General features: G+C 36.5%; 3 protein-coding genes across 4 annotated transcripts; all 3 read right to left on the reverse strand.

Annotated features, from left to right (window-relative positions):
• Positions 1 to 8,760: 8,760 nt before the first annotated feature.
• Positions 8,761 to 11,767, reverse strand: LOC121238927. The gene is made up of 8 exons (XM_041136032.1): positions 11,416 to 11,767; positions 11,189 to 11,319; positions 10,923 to 11,000; positions 10,749 to 10,793; positions 10,602 to 10,646; positions 10,458 to 10,509; positions 9,853 to 9,949; positions 8,761 to 9,195 (listed from the first exon to the last, which is right to left on the reverse strand). The coding sequence occupies exons 1-8, from the start codon at positions 11,684 to 11,686 to the stop codon at positions 9,030 to 9,032; spliced, it is 885 nt and encodes a 294-aa protein (XP_040991966.1). The 5' UTR covers positions 11,687 to 11,767; the 3' UTR covers positions 8,761 to 9,029.
• A 569-nt stretch (positions 11,768 to 12,336) lies between these two features.
• On the reverse strand, positions 12,337 to 15,347 carry LOC121239849 (probable protein phosphatase 2C 34). Of its 2 annotated transcripts, none has more exons than XM_041137202.1 (6): positions 15,101 to 15,347; positions 14,585 to 14,870; positions 14,130 to 14,438; positions 13,305 to 13,422; positions 12,996 to 13,219; positions 12,337 to 12,687 (listed from the first exon to the last, which is right to left on the reverse strand). In XM_041137202.1, exons 2-6 carry the CDS (start codon positions 14,825 to 14,827, stop codon positions 12,478 to 12,480), a joined length of 1,104 nt encoding a protein of 367 aa, XP_040993136.1. In that variant the 5' UTR covers positions 14,828 to 14,870; positions 15,101 to 15,347; the 3' UTR covers positions 12,337 to 12,477. The 2 variants fall into 2 exon arrangements, with proteins under 2 accessions (XP_040993136.1, XP_040993129.1); XM_041137195.1 differs by having other exon boundaries at positions 14,585 to 14,867; positions 15,101 to 15,345.
• Positions 15,348 to 19,306: 3,959 nt separating this feature from the next.
• Positions 19,307 to 22,086, reverse strand: LOC121240934 (60S ribosomal protein L19-1-like). The gene is made up of 5 exons (XM_041138452.1): positions 21,855 to 22,086; positions 20,496 to 20,618; positions 20,071 to 20,384; positions 19,780 to 19,826; positions 19,307 to 19,542 (listed from the first exon to the last, which is right to left on the reverse strand). The coding sequence occupies exons 1-5, from the start codon at positions 21,964 to 21,966 to the stop codon at positions 19,518 to 19,520; spliced, it is 621 nt and encodes a 206-aa protein (XP_040994386.1). The 5' UTR covers positions 21,967 to 22,086; the 3' UTR covers positions 19,307 to 19,517.
• Between the last annotated feature and the right edge of the window lie 4,470 nt (positions 22,087 to 26,556).

Raw genomic sequence — 26,556 nt, forward strand, 5'->3', positions numbered from 1 at the left:
AACTCTCTGGCGCCAAAATTCTAGACTCCAATGGCTCACCACAATGAATTTAAATACAAAATTCATTCATATGTCCACCACCATGAGGAGGAGAAGTAACACCATAGAGAGTCTGAGAACTAACCAAAATCAGTGGACCAATGACCGCTCTGAGATTGAATTCCTTTTTCTGGAACATTTTAAAAACATCTATATTTCCTTTAACCCTAAAATTTAGCCCAAGTTGGAAGAATTATTCACCAAAAAATTTCTGATCAAGACAACATCTTCCTCTGCCAACTTCCCTCAGACGAATAAATTCTTTCAACATTAAAGGATACCCCTTCCTCCAAAGCTCCTAGACAAGACGTCTTTACGAGTTTGTTCTATAAGCACTATTGGGACATAGTAAAAAATGATGTGATTGAGGCTATTAGGAATTTCTTTTTTACATGGGAAATTGTTAAAAGAGCTTAATCAAACACATATATTTTTTATCCCTAAAACAAGAAACCCCAATTCTGTCCATCAATTTCGACCAATTAGCCTATCTAATGTGTGCTACAAGATCATTTCAAAAATTTTAGCTAATCAGATCAAGAGAATCCTTGGAAAAATTATTTCTTCCTATCAAACCGCTTTTGTGCCAGGTTGATAGATCCATGAAAACTCAATTCTAGCCCATGAAATCATTCATCATTTGCAAAGAAAGAAAGGAAATAGTCACTCTATGGCAGTCAAAACTGATATGAAAAAATCATTTGATTATATAGAGTGGAATTTTATCCTGGGGATTTTTTCTTGTCTCGATTTTTCATCTGTGTGGGTGAATTGGATTAAGGAATATATTTAATCTGTCACTTTCTCAATCATTGTCAATGGTTGTCCTAAAGGTTTCTTTCAACCATCTAGAGGACTACAACAAGGTGACCTTTTATCACCCTTCTTTTTCATCCTGGGGTCAGAAGTCCTTTATAGACTCATTGAAAAAAAAGAGTCCAAAGGCAATCTTAAAGGTATTAGCATCAGTAGAGGTGCCCCTAAAATCACTCATCTCCTCTTTGCTGATGACCTAATACTCTTTGGCTCGAAAAATGCACATAATGCTCAATGAATTCTTTTGTGCATTAAAAAGTATTCCACTTGGTCTGGGTAGAAAATCCACAATGGGAAGTTATCTTTCCAGTTTAGTAATAACACTCCCACACAGGTCAAAAGAAACGTCAGAGAGATTCTTAATTTCAAATTGGCAAATTTTAAACTGAAGTATCTGGGTCTCCCTTTTGCTTTCACAAAATAAAAAAAAGGCCTTTTTGAGGATCTTCAGGAGAAAATTGCTAAAAAACTCTTTTCTTAAAAATCAAAATTGCTCTCCCAAGCAAGAAGAACCATTCTCATTAGGACAGTTGTAAGTGCTATGCCTTCCTATGTAATGCCCACTCTCTGTGTAAGGATCATGAGGATGTGAGTAGTGCTGTGTGGAAATTAAGAAGCTTTTGTGTCGTGTGGGACTGCACATCAGAACAGTGAGTTTGGGATATTAATGAAACAGTGTGCAGCAAGTGAAGGAAGAAGACATTAAGTGAAATGGTGCGCATCAATTAAGTAGTTCATGAAGGCAGGAACGAGTAACAAAAATAACATATTGAAGGCAACATTTCTATTGCAATACGGTGTCGTTTTGTTCATCTTCTTCAGTGTATAAATACAGTAGAATTTATCAAAATAATCCATTCATCATTTAGCTTAAAGATTGTTCATTTCTAGTAAGAAGGTTCAGGGTTCCTCGAAAACCTTGTTCAAGAATCAATAAAGTCGGTTATTGGTTTCTATCTTTGTTTGGTGTGAGTTGGGTATTTTCTGGAAGCTGCATACTGGTATCTTGCAGGGATACCTTACAATTGGTATCAGAGAGGATGATCATCTCTTGGAGAATTTTTGGATGGCTGAAGGCACGTGAGAGGCTATTAGGGCCTAGGTATCAGGGCCTAGGGTGAAGGGAAACAATAGGAAGCAATTTAGAGGCAATTGGATGACCACAAATGCAATCCATAGTATTGTTGATAGGTTAGAACAATTATCTGATATGATTAAATCTTTGGTTGAAAGTCGCGAGGGGCTTTTAGGGCCCAGGGCAAAGGGAAACAAGTAGGAAGCAGTTCAGAGGTAATTGGATGACCACAACAATGTCATCCATAGTATTGCTGACAGGTTAGAACAATTGTCTGATATGATTAAATCTTTGGTTGAAAGTCAACCAATAGTTCAAAATTTTGATGTGCATGGTAGTGGGGAAGAAAGATTGATTTTAACTCAAGGAGTGAGGCTAGAATTTTCTCATTTTGATGGCACTGATTCCTCAGGTTGGATCTTTAAGCAACCTAGTTTTTTTTTATCACCATCAAATACCTTTGAATAAAAGGTTAGTGATAGCAGGGTATCATATGGAATGAAAGGCTTTGGTCTGGTACCAAGATGTCTTAGATAGGGAATCTTTAATAGTTAGGATACTTTCATTAAGGCATTGCAAATTAGATTCGGGCCCACTGCCTATGATGATCCTATGAAAGCTTTAACTTGCCTCAAACAGACTAGTACAATTACCATTTATAAGACTCAATTTGAGGCTTTGTCTAATAGACTTAAGGGTCTTTCTGAAAGGCATAAGCTGAGTTGTTTTTTGAGTGGATTGATGGATGAAATTCGATTGCCAGTTAGAATGCTTAATCCTGTTAACCTTAATGCTGCATTTGGATTAGCTAAGATCCAAGAAGAATATGTGATGGCTTCAAGGAAGTCAACCAAAGTTATGGGTAGTAATTTTGATAAGGGGCATTTTGAGGGGCCTAATGATCGAGGTCAGAGATTTGTAGGACCTGTTAAGAGAGTTTTTTGTTCACAAATGGATGAGAAAAGAAAGAAGGGGCTGTGCTACTACTGTGATGAAAAGTGGAGCCCAGTTCATGTTTGCAAAAAGCCTAGAGTGTATTTGTTACTCATAATTTTCTGCACCTTCTTGTTGTTGAAGCAACTAATATGAAAGTTAAAGCGGACACTTACTTGCAAGTTTGAGTTGTAGATGGAGCTACTCTTTTTAGTCATGGGAGATGTGAAGAAATTCTCAAGTTTCAAAACTCTAAGTTCCTAATTCATTTCCATGTGCTTGAGAGGATGTGATGTGGTTCTAGGAGTTTAGTGGTTGAAGACCTTGGGGCCCATTATTTGGGACTTTTCTACTATGTCAATAAGCTTTATAGTTGGTCAGTCTGAGGTGAAGTTGAGCGGTATCTTAAGTGTAGATTTGAAGTTGTGTGAGGGGATAGGATACTTGAAATCTTCTTTTGTTAACCAACAAGCTTAGTTTCTTCAATTGGTGGCACAAGATTCTGATAAGCCAATGAGTAATTGTGTGGAAGAAGTGACTGCAGTAGTTGATGAATTTGCAGACACCTAAGAAGAGTTTTGATCATCAAATTCTCTTGAAAGATAACACTATGCCTGTCTCAGTTCGACCTTACAAATACCTCCATTATCAGAAGATAGAAATAGAAAACATTGTTAAAGATTTACTGAAATTTGGAATTGAGAGGCCTAGTCAAAGCCCTTTTTCTTCACCTGTTCTTTTGGTGAAAAATGCTGATGGTTCATGGAGAATATGCATTGATTATTGTGCACTTAATCAAGTAACTATCAATGATAAGTTTCTCATCCCTGTTATTGATGAGTTACTTGATGAACAATTTGGTGTAAATTTTTTTTCAAAGCTAGACCTTAGATCTGGGTACCACCATATTAGGGTTAAGGAAGGGGACATTGAAAAAACAGCTTTTCAAACTCATAAGGGCCACTATGAGTTCTTAGTAATACATTTTGGGCTTACTAATGCACCTGCAACTTTTCAAGGCTTGATGAATGACATATTCAAACCTTTTCTCAGGAAATTTGTCTTGGTTTTTCTTTTTTATGACATCATTGTTTACAATTCTTCTTTGGTTGATCATTTGAAGCATTTGAAGATGGTTTTGGAAGTCTTGAGGCAACACACTTTGTTTGCAAAGAGGTCTAAATGCAAGTTTGGCTTGCAAGAGGTTGATTATTTAAGCCACTTAATTTTAGTTAAAGGTGTAAAAGCAGACCCCTTTAAGCTGGCTGCAATGGTTGATTGGCCCATACTTGGTCCCTTAAAAGCATTAAAAGGCTTCCTAGGTCTGACTGGGTACTATAGAAAGTTCATAAGGAATTATGGTACAATAGCAGCCCCTTTGACAGATTTGCTTAAGAAGAATGCATTCCATTGGTTTGAATCTGCAACTCAGGCTTTCCAAAAATTGAAGGAGGCAATGACTCAGCCTCCTGTGTTGAGGCTACCTGACTTTTCGAAAGTTTTCACTATAGAATATGATGCTTCAGGTATTGGACTTGGAGCTGGGCTTATGCAAGAGGGGCAACCTATTGCTTTCTATAGTAAAGCATTGAAAGTAAATGCATTATTGTTATCAACCTATGAAAAGGAGCTTCTAGCTCTTGTATCAGCAGTGAGTAAATGGAGGCCTTATCTGTTAGGGCAATCTTTCAAGATTAAAATAGATCAACAAGTTTTGAAATATCTCCTTGAGTAAAGAATTGGTAATGAATTCTAGCAAAAATGATTGTCTAAATTGCTGGGGTATGATTTTACTATTGATTACAAAAAAGGCAAGGAGAATGTAGTTGTTGATGGGTTGTCAAGAAAGAATGAAGAAGATTATGTTGTGCTGGCCTTAATTACATTTCCTACTCCTTTATGGATTGAGGAATTAAAGGATAGTTATAAACTATCTCTTGAGTTAGATGAGATTGTGCAGAAACTCAAGAGTGCGTTGTCAGGACCTAAAAACTTTAGATTGCAGCAAGGGTTATTACTAAAAAAAGGAGAAATTGATATTGGCTCCTAACTTTCCTTTCAAAACAAAAATCCTTGTGTATACCCACAACAGTCCTCAGGCTAGGCATGTTGGTTATAAGAAGACACTTCAGAAAGCTAGAGGGGAGTTTTATTGGCAAGGGATGAGAGATGATATTGAGCTTTGGTCAGAGAATGTGTAGTCTGCCAGACTAGCAAACATGAGACAGTGCAGCCAGCAGGACTTTTGCAACCTTTGCAAATTCCTTAGTTTCCATGGTTGGATATATCCATGGATTTTTTAGTAGGCCTTCCAAATTCCAATGGTTTTTCTGTCATTTTTTCTGTGATTGACAGATTAACCAAATCTGCTCATTTCTTTTCTTTGTCTCATCCATTCACAGCAGCTAAGGTAGCTCAGATTTTCTTCTCAGGAGTGTTCAAACTTCATGGAATGCCTAAGTCCATTGTTTCTGACAGAGATCCATTGTTCACAAGCTCTTTTTGGAAAGAGATGTTTAAACTGCAAGGGATTTTACTTCACTATAGTTTAGCCTATCACCCACAATCTGATGGGCAAACTGAGAATTTAAACAAGAATGTGGATTGTTATTTGAGGTGTTATGCAAGTGATAAACCAAGAGAATGGAGTGGTTGGCTGACTATGGTAGAATGGTGTCACAACATCACCTGTCATTTCTCGATTAGAATTTTCCCTTTTGAAGTCCTCTGTGGATATGCTCCTCCAAAGTTGATGACTTATGTACCTGGAACCACTGCTAATGAAGCTGTAGATTAGCAACTAAGGTCCAAAGATGAGTTGTTGTCCTTGTTAAAAGAAAATATTTAAAAAGCTCAACACAGAATGAAGCTTTTTGCTAATTTAAAGAGAAGTGAAAGGGAGTTCCAGGTAAGGGATTGGGTCTTCCTAAGACTCCAACCCAATAGACAAAAAATAGTGGCTTTAAGACACAATTTGAAGTTATCCCCATGATTCTATGGTCCATTTCAAGTGATTGGAAGAATTGGATCAGTGGCCTACAAGTTGGATATGCAAAGTTCATCAATAATCTATCCTGTTTTTCATGTTTCTTTTATAAAAAAGGAGTTAGGCAAAGGTGTTATTCCATTACCATTTCTGCCCCCAGTTGACATACAGGGTCGAGTACAACCTGAACCTGAAGTAATATTGGAAAGAAGGATGGAGAAAGTTGGCAATCAAGCAGCAACTAAAGTATTGATCAAATGGGTGGGAACTCCACTTGAAGATAGTTTATGGGAGATTCTATGGAAGCTGAAGAACTTGTACCCACACCTTGTGGGCAAGGTTCTCTGAGAAGGGGGGAAGTGTTAGGGCCTTGTGGACAAGGTCCTTGAAGGGGTGGAGAATGTAAGGATCATGAGGATATGAGTAATGTAGTGTGGAATGTATGTGCAGCAGCAAAAATTGGCAAAGTGTGGAAATTAAGAAGCTTTTGTGTCGTGTGGGACTAAACATCAAAACAGTGTGTTTGGAATATTACTGAAATAGTGTGCAACAAGTGAAGGAAGAAGGCATTAAGTGAAACGGTGCGCATCATTTAAGTAGTTCATGAAGGCAGGAACGAGTAACAGAAATAACAAATTAAAGGCAACAATTCTATTGCAATATGGTGTCATTTTTTTTCATCTTCTTCAGTGTATAAATACAATGGAATTCATCAGAATAATCCATTCATCATTTAATTTAAAGATTGTTCATTTCTTGTAAGGAGGTTTAGAGTTCCTCAAAAACCTTGTTCAAGAATTAATAAAGTTGTATCTTGATTTCTATCTTTGTTTGGTGTGAGTTGGGTATTTTAAGGAAGCTGTGTGCTGGTATCTTGCAAGGATACCTTACACTTTGGATCCCAAAAATGATTTTCAAAAGTATTGATCCATCTTGTATGAAATTTGGTGGGGTTTAAACCCCTCAAAAACTCATAACTTAATTCCAAAAGTTTGGAAATACATTTATCAACCAAAAGCAGCTAGAGGGCTGGGACTGAGACTGACCTCCAATTTTAACAAAGCTTTGTTGAGTAAATTAAGTTGGCTCTTCATGAATGAGACATATTTCATCTGGAAATCTATCCTGAGTTCAAAATACTTGAAAAAATCCTCGTTTCTTGAGGTCAAACCAAAAGGCACAAATTCTTGGATCTAGAAATGGATTCTTAATCAACGAGATTTGGTAAAAAGAAATTCTTGTTTTCAGATTAATAACGGTACAAATACCCGTGTTTGGATGGGTCCCTGGATTCCAACACATCCCAATCTCATCCCCACTCAACAATCCGATTCCATTTCAAAGGACCCTAACCTTAGAGTCTCAGAATTAACAATGGAAGAACCCAGGAGATGCAATATACTCCTTCTTCACACTCTTTTCAATGAGTTCACTGTCCATGAGATTTAAAAGATTCCCCTGGCCTAGAATAATTACTATCATCTTGATGATAGATTAGTCTGGAAAAACAATGCTTCGGGAAACTTTACCGTTAAGGAAACCATCAGTCCACTACTCACTTGGGTATTTGGAAAAAACTATGGAAACTCGGGATCCAAGATAGACTAAGGCCTCGTTTGTTTTCAGAAAACATATCATCTCATCTAATCATTACAACTTTCCCAACTTCCAATATAAAATAAAATAAACAATTCAACTTTTTCAAATCCCAAAATAAAAATAATATTAAAAAATATATTCTAACAATACTTTATTCAACTTTTTAACTTTAATTTCAATTCATCTCATTTCATCTGCGAAAACAAATGAGCCAGACTCTTCATTTGGAAAGTGCTTAGTGAGATAATCCCAACCAAGTCGCTGCTAAAAACGAGCCTCAAACTGGACTCCAGTCAAACTTCTTGCCCTCTTTGCAACACTAGCGAGGAAACTACTTCTCATTTGTTTCTCAACTGTCCATTTTCAAGGGTAGTATGGAGACAATCTTTTTGGCCTATTAATATCTCAAGATTTGCAGGTTTGGGTATTGCTAATTGGATTGAATATGTGCTAACTGCTTCAAATAGTCTAAATATTCCCTCTGGTGAGAGTCACACCTTTCAATTGTTTGCTATTCTCGCCATGGACTGCCTTTCGTATCTGAGGAACAAAATTGTGCATGAGGCTAGGATCCCGAAAATTGATGAGTCTGGTGTCCATCATACATTTTCTGAACATAAAGCATCATGGGACAATAAACCACTAATTACACCTAGTAACTGGTCGATGTTTCCCAATGGTCATTCTTTCTTGACCTTCGATGTGGAGGTAAGAGGAAATTGTAGCACCACTGCAGCAGTTTGTTCATTAGCAGCAGGGGACATTCTGTTCGTCGCCACATGTAATATCCAAAGTACCAATCCGAACCACGGGGAAGCGATGGCTCTATATGATGGCATCAAGGAAGTAGTTGCTAGGTGCATTAAATATATAGTTATAGCCGGAGATTCTCAGATTGCCATTGATGCGGTTAAAGACCCCGAAAAGGCCATGGACTGGTTAATTCAGCCTATAGCAAGAGACATCAACCATCTCCTCCTCTCGTCTGAAAGCTGGAAGCTTTAGAAAATACATCGAGATTTTAATCGATGTGCACATTCAATTGCACAATGGGCAGCCTCTTACCAAAACGTATGACTACCTCCCTGCCGCGATTTCATAGTGGAAAAGATCTTTCAGTGGATCCATAGCATGAGCACTAGTTTCCGTTTTGTATTAACTAAAGACAATGTAGCTGCATCTATCTAGCATCTATCTATATAATCTTGCCTTCAAAAAAAAAAAAGAAAAAGAAAATGACATTAACCTTCTTCTGGAGTAAATCCACTTGGTATATAGCATTCCGACTTGCATGACACTCCCAAAAAGGACATGATAATAACAGCGTAATATCTTAACATAGATGATACCACATGTTTGAGTTTGAGAAAAATTTCAAATGAATCTGAAAAGGAGAACAATTACTGCTCCGATTACAAGACTTCACAAGTTTTCTCCCTGAAATTGGCATGCAGATAAATGAGGTTCAAGGGGGTGTTGTGCAAGTACATCAGATCTTCTTCTCAGAACTTCTAATTTTTCTCTTTATTTCATAGAAAAAATTGTTTACAAATCTTCTTAGCAGGGATATAATCTTCAATGTCAACCACCATAGCGGGTTTTGAGGGATTCTGGGGGTTCCTCTTCCATAATGCCTGAACCCGTTGTTGCAAAGTACTCACGGATGGTTGTTTTACGGTCTGCAAGGAAAGTGTGATCCAGAAAGTTGTCGTAGGCGACATTGCTGAGGTTCTTTGCTGCCAATACACTACAGAACGTTTCATCAGCTTCAGTTTATGTACAACGTGGTCAGCATAGCATGCATATATGTTAAAAACAAAAGTTGTAGTAGGCAACACTGCTGAGGCTCTTTGCTGCCAATACACTACAGAACGTTTCATCAGCTTCAATTTATGTACAATGTGGTCAGCATAGCATATATGTTAGAAACAATGTATCTACATCACATCATCTTTAATAACATCTTTGTAGGAAATATATATGATAAGTAAAGCCAGGAGAATACATTGGGTAGGAACGATTGAACGGCGTCTTATATCGTATAAAGAGAAGTGACTTCAAATCATCTCCAAGATGTTGATATATATGGTTATTAGGCAAAAGTTTGTGCTATGAAAACAACTCTGTGCGTGTGTCATGTCTGATCAAGACATCCAACCAAACCATGGAGAATGGCAGTTATACACACACAAATGCGCGCGCGCGCGCACACACACACATATTAAAGAGTAAAAAAGAGGCTCCCACATGTACAAGTGCAAAATTTTCTACAGATCATTGCGGCTGCGCCCACATGATTACAGGCCAATATTTTGTTTCTACTAGATTACTTGTCATCAAGTTCCTTCATAGAAATACTAATCTTGAATTATACATAAAAGATATGGATTCAAATAGCACTTACCAGTGTCTAAGATAAACACGGCAAGGCAAAATATCATTTCGCCAAATCTTATTGATGTTATAACGTCCATAGTGCTGAAAATAGATCTCCTTGCTTCCTGTTGGAAAATAACTAGCATAACTATCATCACAGATACTCGCCTTTCGTTTCTGAGCTTACAATGAAAAGGGTGAAAACACTACGTAAAATGAAGGGATGCAAGGGAGACCTCCCAAGTCCACATATAGTGAAAAGATGAGATTCATCCACATACAAGGGATGCAAAGGGAGACCTCCCAAGTCCTCAAGCTGATATATGATAACAGATAACTAGCAATAGCAGCATACACAATATCTTTTCAAGCATTTGAAGCATAAATGAGGGATAGCCCCTATCCCTACAGTGTCTGAAATAACGTTAGCAATATTTAAGATTGACAATTACAAGTATATTACTTGGAAGCTGGCTAATAAGCCAAACGAAGCCGAGGATTCTTATCTGAAAGATGAACAACCTGAGTAGACAGGTAGTTTACATGATAAATCTCTAGATAAGCCCATATCTCAAAGTTACCAACGCATCATATTCTCAAACTAATGATAACTAAAACCCTGAAAAGGAATACCTTTGCATCGAACTTGAAAAAATTCCTCATCACTAGACCGAGCACAAAGCACCTGTATCAATGTCCCAGCAAGTTTAAATTTATTATAGTTACCACCCAAATTACTATTATGTAACTTTTAACCGACATATTAGAAAACCTAACTGCTAGATTATCAAATGGCTTCCCATCAAGTGTTGTTGGCTGAACCTGCAAGAGAAACAGATAAATCTACAATTAAACCCGAGAGCCAATCCCTGGACGTAACTTGATATGACAAATTCAATGTTTTATAACAATATAGCAACTCACAGCTAGAAACCGAAATTCGAGCTCCCTCTCGATAAAAGCCGGAATCTGAACATTAACAAAGTAACATTTTGAGTTGAACTTTGAAGAGAATTTAGCTCCTTTCACTTGTAGTTCATAATAATTTTCCAATCAAACACAAGAAAGCAACTGAAGCCATACACTACATATATATACCTCTGATTTTTGTATCTCGAAAAGTGTAACTATTAGTGTTTCGTCTTCACAAGGCTCGACACTCAAGCTAGAAATCTCCTGAAAAATTAACGAGCAACAAGCAACGAGGTCGTTATATTTTCATCCAAATTTAATAATTCTACAAAATTGAAGTAAAAGAAATTAAAACTGAAAATGGCGCAAAAACCTCAACTTAATATATCTTGTAATTTTCCCAACAGATTATATAAATGAAAATAAAAATAAAAAATGTTATCCTGAGGAACCTTGGTTTCTGGCTTGGCAATGCCACGCTCGAAGAAAATGGGAGCCGCGTGAGCGAATACGCGCCGAAAGCCGGTCAATTTTGCGACTCTGAATTTGATCAGATCCGGGAATGTACTCCTTGCACTCCTCTCTGGTTCGCACAGAAAGATTGGCCGTCCGAAAGAAAGAAAATTAAAAAACATAGAAACAACGATGATGATGAAAAATGTGACTTAGTTGTACGTACCGGAAAGAAGGGAACCGAAGCCACAGATGGAGATGAAGCCATCAGGGGAGACGATAGTTTCGAAATCGGACTCGTCATTGAGTTCAGTCGCCGGAGAACTAAGCCGGCGGTGGTCGGAGGACATGTTGGTCCGACAACGTCGCCGGAAAATTCGTATGTGACCGGATTGGAGAGGAGTAATTAGAAGAGGGAGAGCTGAGGGGTGGGGTGACGAGCGAGGCGCCAGTCGGGGAGGAATGGGGGGGAGGGAGAAGGAAAGAGAATCGAGCATGAGCCTGAGTCTCGAGACTAGAGTCGAGAAAAAAGAAATAAAAAAAGAAAAAAGAGTATCATGTAATACAAACAAACCAACACTACAAGTGATCATATATGATAAATAATATAAATTAAATTTCATAATTTTCCATTAACCTAAACTCTTTTTTCATATAAATAATAGATGAATTGGTTTCAAGTAACTTGTATTTTACCAAGGAATTTGGCCCTTTCATTTTTTTAAGCATTTTAAAAATTGAATAAAATATTATTTTTTTAATATTATTATTGTTCTAAGATTTAAAAAAATTAAATTATTTATTATATTTTGTGTAAAAATTTTAAAAAAATTATAATAATAAAGTGAGATGAAACACTTCTTATATTCAAATCAGGCCTTAGCGTGCATGCAATGGTTCCGAGTGATGCGTCCTTAACATGGAGAATTGGATCCATCATAACATATTGATATCTTAATAACCTCACAATCGACTTTATTTAGTTTTCTTTACTGCTATGCAATATTCAAATTTTCCCTTGTTGAGTGTGTTTTCCATTCAATACGCTTCAGGATAATGCAATATTCAAACTTTATTACAAGTATCATGATGTCACTCTTTCTTTGCTATACATCCAATGGTAGAAGTAAGTATATTCAAAACCAGCTTGGACAGTTCAAACTCTGTATTCATGACAGTCGACAGATTTAGTACAAAGATTACATTTGGAGGACAAGGGCCCATGCAACCTGATTATTTGACGTTCGACAATTTTGATGATCACTGCTAAGACAAGGGAAATAAGCAATCATTTTGAGACATGCACATCGGGGATTGGTTGAGGGGATGGAGTGTGAAAGAAGAGGCAAATAGCTGAGATGTCATCCATCGCAATGCCTCGCTTCTTGTGTTTCCATCCACGGACAGCGCACTCCACAAGCCTTTTTGCTGATTTTTCCCTATCAGGTGTTGAAGACACAATTTGTACAGCTTCTTGGTTGGAAATAACATCCCATATCTGAGAAGAGAAGAAGAAATATCACATACAATTTGAAGTAACTCGGACTCCGTTGTTTATAAGACAAACTTATGTCAAAAACATTATACTTGGGACTTATCAAAACATTTTCACCTTACACTTGCAATGGAATTTCACACCATATCTCATCATCTTATGCACAATAAATATGAAATTTGTAATCTTAATCATGAATAAGCAGCGATTATGCAAGTCATTCTGTGATTAAGATCGAGTTGGGGATTTTGCTAGCCGAAAGGGAGGATAAGAAAGAGTGGGAACAACTATCAAGCAAGAAAAATGCGTACCCCATCTGTTGCCAAGATGACAAATTTGTCTCTGCTGGTTATATTCCTCTGTGTCACATCTGGCACAGAAATAAGCCCAAAGTCCTTTAGGCAGTAGTCACCCAAAGCTCTTGATAGCGCTAGTCCTGTTGTCTGACTATTAGGCTTCCAGATCCTGTACACTCCAGGTTCATCTTGTAAGCAAAAGACTCGTCCCTTGAAATCTGCTATTCGCTCAGCCTCCTCTGTAACCAAAATAGATAGAAGTTGAAAATCTGTAGCAATAGATGCACATCTGCACACAGAGAGAGAGAGAGAGAGAGAGCTAACGAGGTAAATTGGGCTTGAAGTCAATGCTAAGCTGAAGTGGTACCAAATGGCCAGCATCATCGGAAGTTGCCAATACAGCCCTAGAATCTCCAACGTTTGCAATGACAAGGTTTTCCCCCTGAAGAGACAATTGACGGTCAATACTTCAGGTTACTTATCAATATGAGTATTTCACATATATGCAACAGGCACATATAAAGTACTCAAAACAACCAAGACTTGCATGGGTCAAAGGCATTAAGGCAATTCCTATTTCTCTAAATAATCTTAGAAATCTAGCTAGATGACAATAAATTAATACTAGCTAGAAAGGATCCCAAGTTTTTAAGAGGAAACAGCAACAATAGTCCTATTACTCCAAACAAGACTTTCAAGGGACGACATTTTTTTCTCTGTTCATGAATTGTTCCTAGCTAGAAAGGAAAATTATTCCTGATTTATGCTAGATGGCAATAAATAGCATAGCCACGGATACTATGACAGAGTTGCAAATGAAGATGGCACCAAGTTAGACAAACATTAGGGTATACAGACACACACACACACACGTGACATATGCTGTAAATAGATAGTCTGATTACTCTTGTAACAGATCGTGATACAGATAGAGCATTTCCACTTGTATTTGGTGTCACTTATCTGTATCACAAAATTCTTGTATTCATTTAGTTTTAATCCTTGACATTAGTATCATCTACTTTAGTTAGCAAACCGAACATACCCATCAAACAGGCAAAAGCTAAGGCATGGTTGATGGAACCCGACATCGAATTTAAAATCTATTCCATGGGGAAAAAAACTAAGATATGGCAAATTCCTAAGCACCTGTTTAACAATCGTCAGAGCTGTAGTACCACTATGAAAAGAATCGATTCGGGGATGATGCTTAAGCTCCTGGTCAACGGCAGCATAAGTTTTTAAGTAGGATTGCTTCCATATATTGAACCGATTAAGATTTCTATCCACTTCTATTTTAGGATCCAGGTCCAGTGAGGTCGAAGCTATAGATTCTTGCCAATTGCACAGCAAAGAAGTAGGCACTGATTTCCTGACCCTTTTGGATACAAGGTGTCCCCATGGGCCATGCCCATCAAAAATCCCACAAAAGATCATGTCTTCTTGACATCCAAACTCCTAACAACCAGGCCATGCATTGATCACAAGTTAATCAGAATGAACAAACTAAAGAAATCATAACTGCTACAAAAGCTCGATTTTTGAAATTGTATGCTAAGTTAATCAATTAGCTAGATCTCAACATTAAACAGGCAGGAACATACCTCCCAAACAATTAAGCAGTCCTGATTTATTCCCTTCTTCCCTCTCTTAGAGCATACTGATGCAAAGTTGTTGGATTTGTTGGACTTAACGGTGCCAGAAGAACTCAATATCAACTCATTCTTCCTGGCTTCCTTTGCTATTGTTTTCGCAGTTTCCCTTCCAACATCATTCTCATAATTCTTGCCTTTCTTGAGGGATTCAGATCGGGTCAGCCCATCAAGAAAGGATGGAAAAAGTACCATCGCCACTACTGTCGAATCATACCCATAATCACCTAGCGAGCTGCTATATATACATAACTTGCTTTAATTATTTGATAAAACTCGAAACCAAATCTCCAATAAACAACAAAAACCAACTAAAAACTCTAGAATCACCAAAAGAAGAACAGAAAAATGATATCAGTAATGATAAAAGATAGCTGTTTTTCTTTGAAAGCCTTTGTAGAGAATAAGAAAACAAGTACGAAAAAAAAAACACTTATTTCTTCACCGACTTTTGCTCAAGATAACAGCCAGTTATATGCCTGAAAGCAGAAGCTTCTGCCGGAGGAAGCCCTCTTGATCAACCTTCGAGTCTGAGAGGCTTATACTGCATTGAGCATTCTTGTTTTCTCCACCTTGCAAATTCCCGTGGGTACTTACGTGAAGGGATACCTGTACATGCTTACGGCAACAGTATGTTGGTCAAATTACTGGAACACCTTTGGTAATGGCAAGCCGTGTGCCAACAAAGTAAGGGGTATTTTGAACATTCTGGCAGGTGATTCATATTGAGAGCTGTATATATCATCCGCGCCCACTTATGACATGCTTTTAAGTTTAGTTTAATAAATCAAACAAAGACATGTATTTGGAAGCATTAGTAGGTGGATTATCATGAGCTAATCGAAATATTTCTTTTATTTTATTAGGTCGGTATTTTAAAAATAACAAATGGGTAATGGTGCCTGCAATTTAAATAAGTTTCCTGAATGTGGAAGGGTCAACAACATGAATTGGGTTCCAAAGAAGGACAAGGCTGAGAGTTAGACACTTGTATTAGACCCTGGACCATATGGGTGCCCAACTTCATAAAGTATAGATTATTGCTTTAAAATCGTGCATATTTATTGCTAGAGGGACCGGATATGGGTGCTAGATTCTGGTCGTGGAATTCAATGGAGGAAAAGACAAATATATAAGAAGTTGGGGCGAGAAATATAAAAAGTAAAGCAAAGTGAATTCTGGGTTTTTAATACGAGTAATGATATATACATAAAATATTTTCACAATTTATTTTATAATAATATTATAAGATGAGAATATTTTTATAAAATAATATTATTTTTATAATATATTTTATAAAAATACGTCTCATTTAAAATATAATTTATAAAATATTGTAAAAAATACTGTATATAAATTAATTTACTTTTTTATATATACTTGTGGCCAGCAAAGTTTGCAAGTTGCACCAAGTGGATTCCCCAGTCATCATTACTGATAATGATGCCGAAAACATTCATTCATCTGTTTTAATAGAAAATGATAATGGTGGCCAGGGGAGATAGAGCTGCTACCAAAAGATAGATACTATTTCCATGCTCGATCGAATTGTGGTTGTTTTTCTTCCACCAAATCGAGGCTGCTTTCTAGAGTCAGCTTCGCTGAGTCAAACTCATAGTACCAAGGCAGTTTCATAAGCTCGAACGAGTTAGAGAAATTGGCACACATTTGGTGGGATATACGTTAAAAATCTTTTGAAATAACACTTAACGCTTCCTTTCTTTTGCTACACGTTAGAAGTGCACACTGACACAAAAGTATAATATATCTCCTTCTATTTAAAAGTCCCTATAAATATGAACAGTAACATGAACAGTAATTCATGTTTTAAGCTTTTCTTCTTATACCTTGTGTCCCTATTTCCATCCACGTCCCTCCACACGGCAAAATCACCACAAAAATACCACAAAATTAAAAAATCACCACACAAATCACCAAATCAACACACACGTTTAACACAAATCACAAATCAGGATCTTCGGCTGGAGTTTGGGAAGGAGGGAGAGTCCGTGAGAGAGTGAGAGAGAATATGCCGCATGAGGGGTAGATCGGGGCCATGGATGGTTGGGGTAGGTCCATAGTGGCCAAAAGAGGCTCATAACGGTGGTTGGACACCGTGGGTGGCGGCGCACGAAGGTGGAAGTGGGAGAACCCGTGCGTGAGGGAGGTGGACTTCGTGGGGGCAAACGGCAGGGAGATGGAGGCCGAGCTTGTTGCAGGGGGATGGCCGGTGGGAGGGGAGGCTACTGGGGAGGTGGTGGTGCTGGAGGATGGCGCACGACAGCGCAGCAACATGAAGCCCATTCGGGCTGTGCACAGTCGAGAGAGAGGGAGAGAGAGCGTGAGAGAGAGAGACCGGTGAGGGGGGACTCGTCGGAGTGAGGTGGTGCCGGTGGAAGGGGTGGTGAGGCTCACCGGCGCACGGCGGCGCCGGGCTAGGCAGAGGAAGAATCGGCTTGGAGAGGGGGCAGCGTACCGCATACGCGTGAGCTAAGGGAGGAGAGAGAGAGAGGGGAGGGAAAAGTGAGGGAGAAGGAAGAGGGTCTGGGTATTTAATTTAGTCCCTTCGTCTTGAAATCTTCAAAACAATCTAACGGTAAAAAATTAAAATATTAATTTAAAAATACATAAACATTAACTTAATTAAAAATACTAAAAAAAATTAAGATAAAATATTTTTTAAACTAACACACAGGAAGATTTGGGTTTGATAAAGTGCGGGAAAATGCTGTGAAAAAAATCAGAAAACAGAACCCAAGAAAGCACAACCGTAATTATAGCAAGTCATACAGGGACATAAGCGGCTCAGAAAGTGTCAAACAAAAATAAAATCATATAAATAATTAGAATTTTTAATATAATTTAAATTTCATAATATTCTAAATTAATTAAAATCATTTAAATAAAATAATTTTCTACCATTATAATATTTTTGGAGTTTTCAAAATAGAAGAGACTTACTTTAATAATGAAAAAATGTGAGAATAATATAGAAATAAAAGACTCTGTATTTTTTTAGTACTCCCTAAGTCATTGAGTAGTATGGTTGAATTCTACAATTTATAGATTTTGTTAAGAAAACTATTACTAGAATATCTAAAATCTTTTCATTTTCATATTACTCATATTACTGTAACATTTATTTTTGTAATTTTCGTAGGAGTTTTTGTGGCTTTACTTATAGACTGCTACTTTGGAGGAATTGACTCAGAATTTTACGATTGGGTTCTTTTTCGTTTCCTAACTATAATGTATTTTTCTCTATTGATACATATTATTTTGCACTCCAATAAAATTAATTCAGAATTTTCTATTCTCTGACCAAGACCATGCTTTGGTTTTGCTATTTTTAAATTTCATTTTACCACTTCTTGTTTTTTATTTTCTTCGGTTGGATTACTTCGATTTATGCCGTAAAGTACTGTCATCATGACATAAATTTTCCGCATCTCTTTTCACTTGTTAGGTGCAGAAATTGAGTTCATAAAAGATTATCCATATACCACTTATTTTGCTTATGATTACATTTTTTTTTTTTATAACACAAAGCAAGTTTATATTTTACAAAACAACTTATTTTTCATTCAACGGGGCAAATGTGCCTCGCACATTGCCCAACTGCTAGTATGTATATATATATATATATATGAATAGTTAGTTTGGATAGTGAAATGATATGAGGTAATTTTAGATGAGTTGAATAAAATATTATTAGAATATTATTTTTTAATATTATTGTTGTTTTGAAATTTGAAAAAGATGAATTGTTTATTATGTTTTATATAAAAAATTGAGAAAATTATAATGATAAGATGAGATGAGATAAAACTATCTTTGAATTCAAACAGGGCCTTAGTGTCCATACATGAATGCTAGTCAAGGCTACCAAGGTTAGGAATCCTCCACGGCTCCACGTAAGAAAAGATCGATTCTGGGCCAGCAAGTTTATGAGTTTTGCAGTTCTTTACTCATTGAGACCTAATTGTATTATACAAATTATCTCATCTCATCTATTCATGATAACGTTTTCAAACTCTCACACAAAATACAATAAATAATTCAACTTTTTTAAATTTCAAAATAAAAATAATATTATAATAATATTTTATTCAACTTTCATTTCATCTATCTCATCTGTATAACCAAATGAGGTCTAAGTATAATTAATTAGATGGTCCCCAATCCATCTTATATAACAAGCTGAATTAGTTAGTGCACTGAACAAAATATTTCTCTAAAACAGAGATAATCCAATCTATTAGAAGGAAAGCATCTATTAATATCACAAGGGATAATGAAAGGATTATAGTTTGAACGTATAAATAGCAGAGACCATTTCACAGCAAATGTGATTTTGTGTTCAAAACTCCTTTACATGCATACTGAATCCACTCACTCAAATGGACCTCGAATGCTTCCCGGAAATCATTTGACTGCCCATCAATCATCATTCGTAACTCATTCTGGGAAGGGCAAATACCAACATACATAATTACATATGAAACTAGTGGTTTCCTTCAAGTGCTCGACTAAATATATATATATATATATATATATATATATTAAAAAAAAAAACAATTCCAAAAAATAGCCACTGCCACTAACATGCAGACACCAAGGTATCTCGCCACAACCTCGAGCATGCACGTTTAGCAACCATCATAAAAGCAAAAATAAAAGATAACTGTACTTCTACTAATTCAAGTGCGGTTCAAAATTCTCATGTCTTAGAAGACATGAGAAATGTAACAAATACATCATCAAGAAATTAAGAAAAAAAAGAACAAAATAACAATTAGAATTCCAAGGCTCAATTCTTTATAATTGAAAGACAATCCACAAGAAGGAACCGTATTCAGTGTTCATCGTGGAGATGTTTCACTTCTCACTTCTTGGATTTTTTGCCCCCCCTACAATAACAAGAAAAAAAAAAAAAAACACTACATTAGACTGTTAAATTTGGGAGAAATAACTAGCAGCACATGGGGACAGTATTAACATTATAACAGGGGTCAGGCACCGATTTATAAAAGGTAAAAAGACCCCCAAAATTCATGTCTACAATTTTGTCACCATAATCTCTCCCTCTTTTCTTTTTTTTTAATCTTTAAGAAACAATAGTGTTAAAAAATCTAAAGTTTTCTTACTCTGCTGGTTGTGGTGCAGCAACTGGTGGTGCCCTCTCTCCAGGACCCTGTGACGTCAAGACAGTTAACTTACACTGCCACAATATCTAGAAATACAAACATTGGAAAGTATGCATAACGAATGTATTCTGTACAAAGCGTGTTATAATCTTGCTTTCAATCACGGGTAAAAACACAATTTCAGTTTAAGCGGAAAAAAGGTCATATTCTTCGGTGGCATCCTAGTCCATTCTTCAAAAATAAATAATAAAAAACTATTTTCCAATAATGGCTGTTGAAGCTTTGGCATACCTGTGCCAACCGTTCTTCTCTCCTGGCTATCTTTCTCTCCCTGCTTGCCTTGTTCTTAGCACGCTTGGCCTCAAACTGATCAGAAAGAGTCTTCTCTCTTGCCTTTTCAGCCTTTGACTTATGAATACTCTCCATGAGGACCCGCTTGTTTTTATATACATTACCTTTCACCTTCATGTACATGTCATGGTACATGTGCTTGTCAATTTTCTTTGATTCCCAGTACTTACGGAGCAAACGCCTAAGCACACGCATTCTCCTCATCCAGAGGATTTTGGTTGGCAGCCTTGCCTCCCTGGTACCCTTGCGCTTACCTAAGAGTAAAAACAAAAAACGAGTGACACAGCCTCAAGATGATCAATGAGGCACCAATCAAGACACATCAATAGAAACAGACACTAAATCTTTTTATAAATAAAATATACCATATCCGGAGTGGCGACCCTTCCTCTTGGCCTCCTTCATTCTGTTTGCTCGGGCACGAGAGTGGATCTTTGTTGGTTTCTTGATTATGAGACCATCCTTTGCCAGTTTCCTGATGTTCTGCCCTGCGTATGATAATCATTTATAGCATTAGAATAAACTACTTAACACAGCCAACAACACGATAATCTGGATAGATTCATTTCATAAGCTAGCCACACTACAATTATTCAGCAATACCAACCAGGGATGAAGGCACCGGGCAGGGGTTATATATAACAAAAGCTCAAGAAAAACACAGTGAATTTCTGGGGAATTTCTCCCATGGCTATGGAAAACGCTGAAATTCTGGGCAAAACTTTTGGCCCTTGCCTTCGCCTGCCCACCCCACTCGCATGGTGTGTGTGCCTGAAAGTGCATGCATTTCATTGGCAGAGCATAAAGAGCTAATTCATGGACAGTTTCGCTGTAGCTTTTACTTTTGCCCCTAACTTTAAAAAGTGGGCCCTTCTTTACCTTGCAATGGTATTGAGTTGGTGCCGTGTTTTCTTCTCCCCCATCCCCCATAATCAAGAACATAATCTGATTATCAGACTCAGGGAGGAGAATATAAACAGAGAGAAATGGGCACTCCTGACTTAGGCTTTTATTTGGGAATTTGTTATTTGTGCTTCTAAACAAATCGAACCAGATAGATTATTTCAATCCCCAAAAAGGCTCCCCAGTATTACAATCTTGCTTCGTCCAAGATGCCAACAATATTATACAGACCAAAAAAGGAACAGGTGTAGAAAATTAAGCCACTAAGAAATTACTAAGTTAAATGAGGCAGGTACACCTTATCATAATTAATCGCGCAACAAATTAAGAATAAGCATGCAAGAGTACCAAATTCAGCACTGGGTCTCCATTTTATTGATCTTTTGGTATACCATATAAAAATATCCCCGGAACCACTTTTTTGTCAGTATTATTTGTCTAAACACAAACATTTACAATGAGAAGGACAACAAAACAAATATACATTATAACTGGTTTGAGTTTGATATCCTAAAGTAATTATTTGATGATCTAAAACGATCCCATCAAGAATGAACGGAGAAACTTGAAAAAATATTCCATGTAAAGGAAGCAGACAATTCAAAATGGATTAAAGAAGTCCTCAAACCAAATAGAGAACCAAGGATATTATGCTACAGCCATTAAGAATTTTCAATATGCAACGTCTAAGAATTAAATCATAAAGTTTTTTCGTATCAAGTTATCTATAAGATTCAACCGATAAGGATCGAAAATAATGTTGGGCAAACAGAAGTGGGATTCTGAACTGAAATGAACAGAGAGAGGAGGGAATGACGTACTAGAATTGGCCATAGAGATTTCATTGATCTCATTAGGGTCGAGCCAGACCTTCCCTCTGCCGCAGTTGAGCACGCTCGCGGCGAGCCGCTTCTGGAGCTTCAACGAGACCATGGCTTCTATCTGCCCCTCCTCTCTCCCTCTCCCTCTCCCACAGTGACCACGGAGGGTTTGTCGCGAGAGAAAACTCGTCTGGGGATTCTTTTATAGCACGGAGGACCATTTTAGGATTAAATAAAATGGTCTCCGTGCTATTTCAGTTCAGAAAACTCGTCTGGGGATTCTTTTGTTATTTTTTTTTTTTTCAATAAAGTCTCATCTCATTCATAAAAAGATTCAGAATTCACATTGAAGATAGTGGAGAGTTTCCTCCTAGTCTACTAGACAGTCTGAAACATGCAAGACTTGGTATATGTGCAACAACATTTCCTTCCTTATAGACATGATTAGTAAAACAAACATCAAAAAGTTGTAACTTCTGTTTTATATCTTTTATGATCATCCCAAAATAGCTCTCATCTTCTATTTGTTTCTTAATTGCCATGACAACTCTTTTTAAATCCCCTTCAAGTACCACTCGTTTCATACCCAGTTGAATACCAAAATTTGTTGCAATCAGTGCTCCTATCGCCTCTGCTATAGATGGATCATTACTATAACTTCCCTTTTTTCTCATTGTAGCCAAGAATTAACCTTCCTCATTTCTTACTGCTATGCCAATCCATAACATACATTGCCTGTTATCCATAGCTACATCCCGATTAATTTTACAGAAACCTGGTTGTGGGTAATTCCATGTGATATTCCTTCGAAGATTGAACTCAGTTTGGGCCATAGTTCTGACTTGTAAGGTTGCTACATCTTGTCTCATACTATTAACTCTGCTAATCACTAACTTGGGATCAATTAATATGTTTTTAAAAACATATTCATTCCTTTTCCACCACAGATTCCATAGGATTAAAGCCAGCTCTTCCATGTCTTACTTGTCCAGTATATCGAGCATATCTTCTATAAGTGCTTTGATGTTCTTGACTGATGTTTTACTTTTTTGTATTCTCTTTGATCCTTGCCCCAGAATATCAGAAGTTGATATGCAATCCCATAATATATGTTCAACAGTTTCTGGTTCTACTAGGCATAATGGACACATTTGATTAGTTAGAATCTTCCTCTTGTATAAATTGACTTTTGTTGGTAGAATGTCAAGACATGCTCTCCATAAGAAAATTTTTTATGCTGGTGGAATGTTGAGTTTCCAAATCCTTGTCCAGTCTTCACATTTCTCTGATTTGTGTGAGTATTGACCTTTGTTTCTGTCTTGAATATCACATTGCATGAAATAAGCACTTCTAACTGTGAAAATACCACTGACAATTCCTCTCCACATCAACTTATCTTGTTCGTTGTTTCTTCTGAGGGGTATTTGACAAATTAAATCTGCCTCTCCTTGAGAGAAAAATTCTTTGATGAGAAGAGTCCTCCATTGCTTAGTATCCTGGTCAATCAATTCCTCGACTCTCATATTTGCTCTGAGTGAATTGTGTCCACTTTGAAGAGTGAAGGTAGTAGGTGTTGGCAGCCATTTGTCTGACCATATCTTTATAGCTTTCCCATTTGCAACCCTTCATATCAGCCCTTCTTTAAGCAATGATCTTGCATAAAAGAAGCTTCTCCAAATATAAGATGGATTAGTTCCCAGTTTTGCATTGAGAAAATCAGTTTGGAGAAAATATTTGTGCTGCAGTACTTGTGAAGATAATAAATTTGGAAATTGAATCATCCTCCAACACTGCTTTACTAATAAAAGCTTTATTAAAATTTTCAAAGTCTCTAAATCCCAAACCCCCTTCGTTCTTTGATTTTCCCATTTGAGTCCAGTTAATCCAACTCATTTTTTCTCCTGATTAATCTGTCCCCACTAGGGGTGTAAATTCAAACTGGAAAACTGGTCTAGACCGGACCAGTTTTACCGGTTTTGAACCGGTCCGGTCCGGAACCGGTTCTTAGAATGTGAAAACCGGCCGGTTCCAGTTTTAGGATTTTTCGGACCGGACCAGACCGGTTGATAAAAAATATATATATAAAATAATATTTGTATTATTGTATATATAAGTTTTATACAAAATATTATATATATATTAATATATATAAGTTTTATATATTATGTATAATTATAAATTTTTATGTGAAATTTTTATATATAATATATATAATTATATATATTCATATATGAAATAATTTCTTATTATAATTTATAAATTATTACATAAAATGTTAATATTAAATCACTAAAAGTTTATAACTAATACTAATAGTCTAATATAGACTAATGACTATAGTTATACTTATAATTAATACTACATATTTTTACTGAAAGTTTATAACTAATACTAATATATAACTTATAACTATACCAATAGTCTAATATTAATACACTATTATGTAGTCTAATATATTAATAAAAGTATAAAACAGATTTTTTTAAATCAATTTTTTTTTATAAACAAATTTTTAATGAAAAATTGTAAAACTTACATTTTAAAAAAATCAGAAAACCGGACCGGACCGGACCAGAAACTGGTAAAACCGGAAGTACCGGTTTAGGTGGGTAACCAGTGCATAATCGGTTTTAGAAAATACAAAACCAGTGCATACCGGTTCGGTCCTAGATTTTATCTAAAACCGGACCGAACCGGACCGGTTACACCCCTAGTCCCCACGAATGGCCTTTCATCAGTTTATTCAGACCCTTCAATAGACCTTTGGGAAGTCTAAATACCCCCATAGAGTAAGATGGAATTGCTTTAACCTCTAATTTTAGCAAAATTTCTTTACCTACCTTGGCTTAAAATTTCATCTTCCAGTTTTGCATTTTGCCTCTGACTTTGTCCATGATATTATTGAAATCTTTGATTCTTGTTCTCCCAACTAAGGCTAGTAATCTGAGGTAGTTCTCATAGGTAGTGGTTGATCTGATTCCTGCAACACTGAGTATACTATCTCTAGTAGAGGCTTGTGTATTGTTGCTAAAATATATAGAAGATTTTCCTTTATTCAGTCTCTGACCAGAGGCAGTTTCATACATAGAAATCAAGTGCATCATCCTACTCCAATGTATTGAGGAAGCTTGACAAAAGAGAATACTATCATCTGCAAAAAAAATAGATGATTTATAGTAAGCTGTCCTCTATGCATAGGAAAACCAGTTATTACTTTTGTCTTTCTGCCTTGTTGAAGAGTTGAGTGAAGACTTCTGAACACAAAATAAAAATATACGGTGATAGTGGATCCCCCTGTCTTATTCCCCTCGAAGGTAGAAAGGATGGTCGTGGATTCCCATTTAGTAAGATAGAATAAGAAATTGTTCTAATACAATTGAGGATCAGATCTATCCATCTTTTGTCAAATCCCATTCTTTCCATAACAGCGGCAATAAAACACCATTTCAATATATCATATGCTTTATTCATGTCCAACTTGAGTGCCATATACCCATCTTTCCCTTTCACTTTGCTCTTCAAAGAATGTAGGACTTTAAAAGCAACAATGAGGTTGTCAGTAATTACTCTACCTGGCACAAAAGCACTTTGAGTAATAGATATCAAGTGAGGCAGATTTTTTTTTTTAACCTATTAGCCAGTACTTTGGAGATCGCTTTGTATATGACATTACATAAACTGATTGGTCGATATTCAGTGACTTGAGTTGGATTTCTGATCTTTGGAATAACTATATAAGTTTCATTTATAGTTCTATCCCAACATTTAGTGTTTAAAGCCTTTGTCACAGCCTCATATATTTCATTGCCAACTGTATGCCAATGTTGCTGATAAAACCCTGCAGAGAAATTATATGGGCATGGAGAGCTCATTGGATTCATGCTAAATACTACCTTTTTCACCTCTATAAAAGTGAAATCTTGAATTAACCAATTGTTCATATCTTCTGTTACCATTGAGTGCATTGGTTTTAGACACTCTCTTTGTCCAGTGGGGTTCAAGGTTGAAAATAGATTAGTAAACAAACACTGAAACACCTGGTTTACACCATGATATTGTAGCATTGACCCTTTTCAACTTGTTAATCTGATTAGCTTTTTTTCCTTTGAGAAGCACATATATGAAAAAACCTAGTGTTTCTGTCCCCTTTTTGAAGTCAGCTTTGCTTTGCTCTTTGTTTCCACTTTAAGTTCTCTTCCTCTAGTATCATTGTTACTTCCTTGTTCAGTTTTTGAATTTCTTGCAAATCATATCCTGTATTTCTCTGTTGTAGAAGTTGAAGTGTTGTCTTTCTATTCTCAATTTCTCCCAATGACTGTTTTCTTTTGATTATGCACCAGTTCAGTAGCTTATTCTTGCATCTTCTTAGCTTATTGGATACTGTTGTAATAGAGCTAACATTTCTGTTATTATCAAGCCAAGTATTATTAATAAGGTCCTGACATTCCCTCAGTTGCCCCCAATTAAATTCATATCTAAATACCATTCTGTTGTTCTTGTCATACTGAGAATGTGTATTCAGAGTTATTGTAATAGAATTGTGATCAGAAGTACATGCCACTGTTGCATATATCTTAATATCTTGATTCAAATTGATAAATTGCGGATTTGCTACAAATCGATCTAGTCTTTCTTTTGTGAATTCAAAACCTTCTCTATTGTTTGTCGAAGTGTATTTAAGATCATTGTATCCTAAATCACT

The sequence above is a fragment of the Juglans microcarpa x Juglans regia genome, chromosome 1D (genome assembly GCF_004785595.1).
Source record: "Juglans microcarpa x Juglans regia isolate MS1-56 chromosome 1D, Jm3101_v1.0, whole genome shotgun sequence".
Lineage (NCBI taxonomy): Eukaryota > Viridiplantae > Streptophyta > Magnoliopsida > Fagales > Juglandaceae > Juglans > Juglans microcarpa x Juglans regia.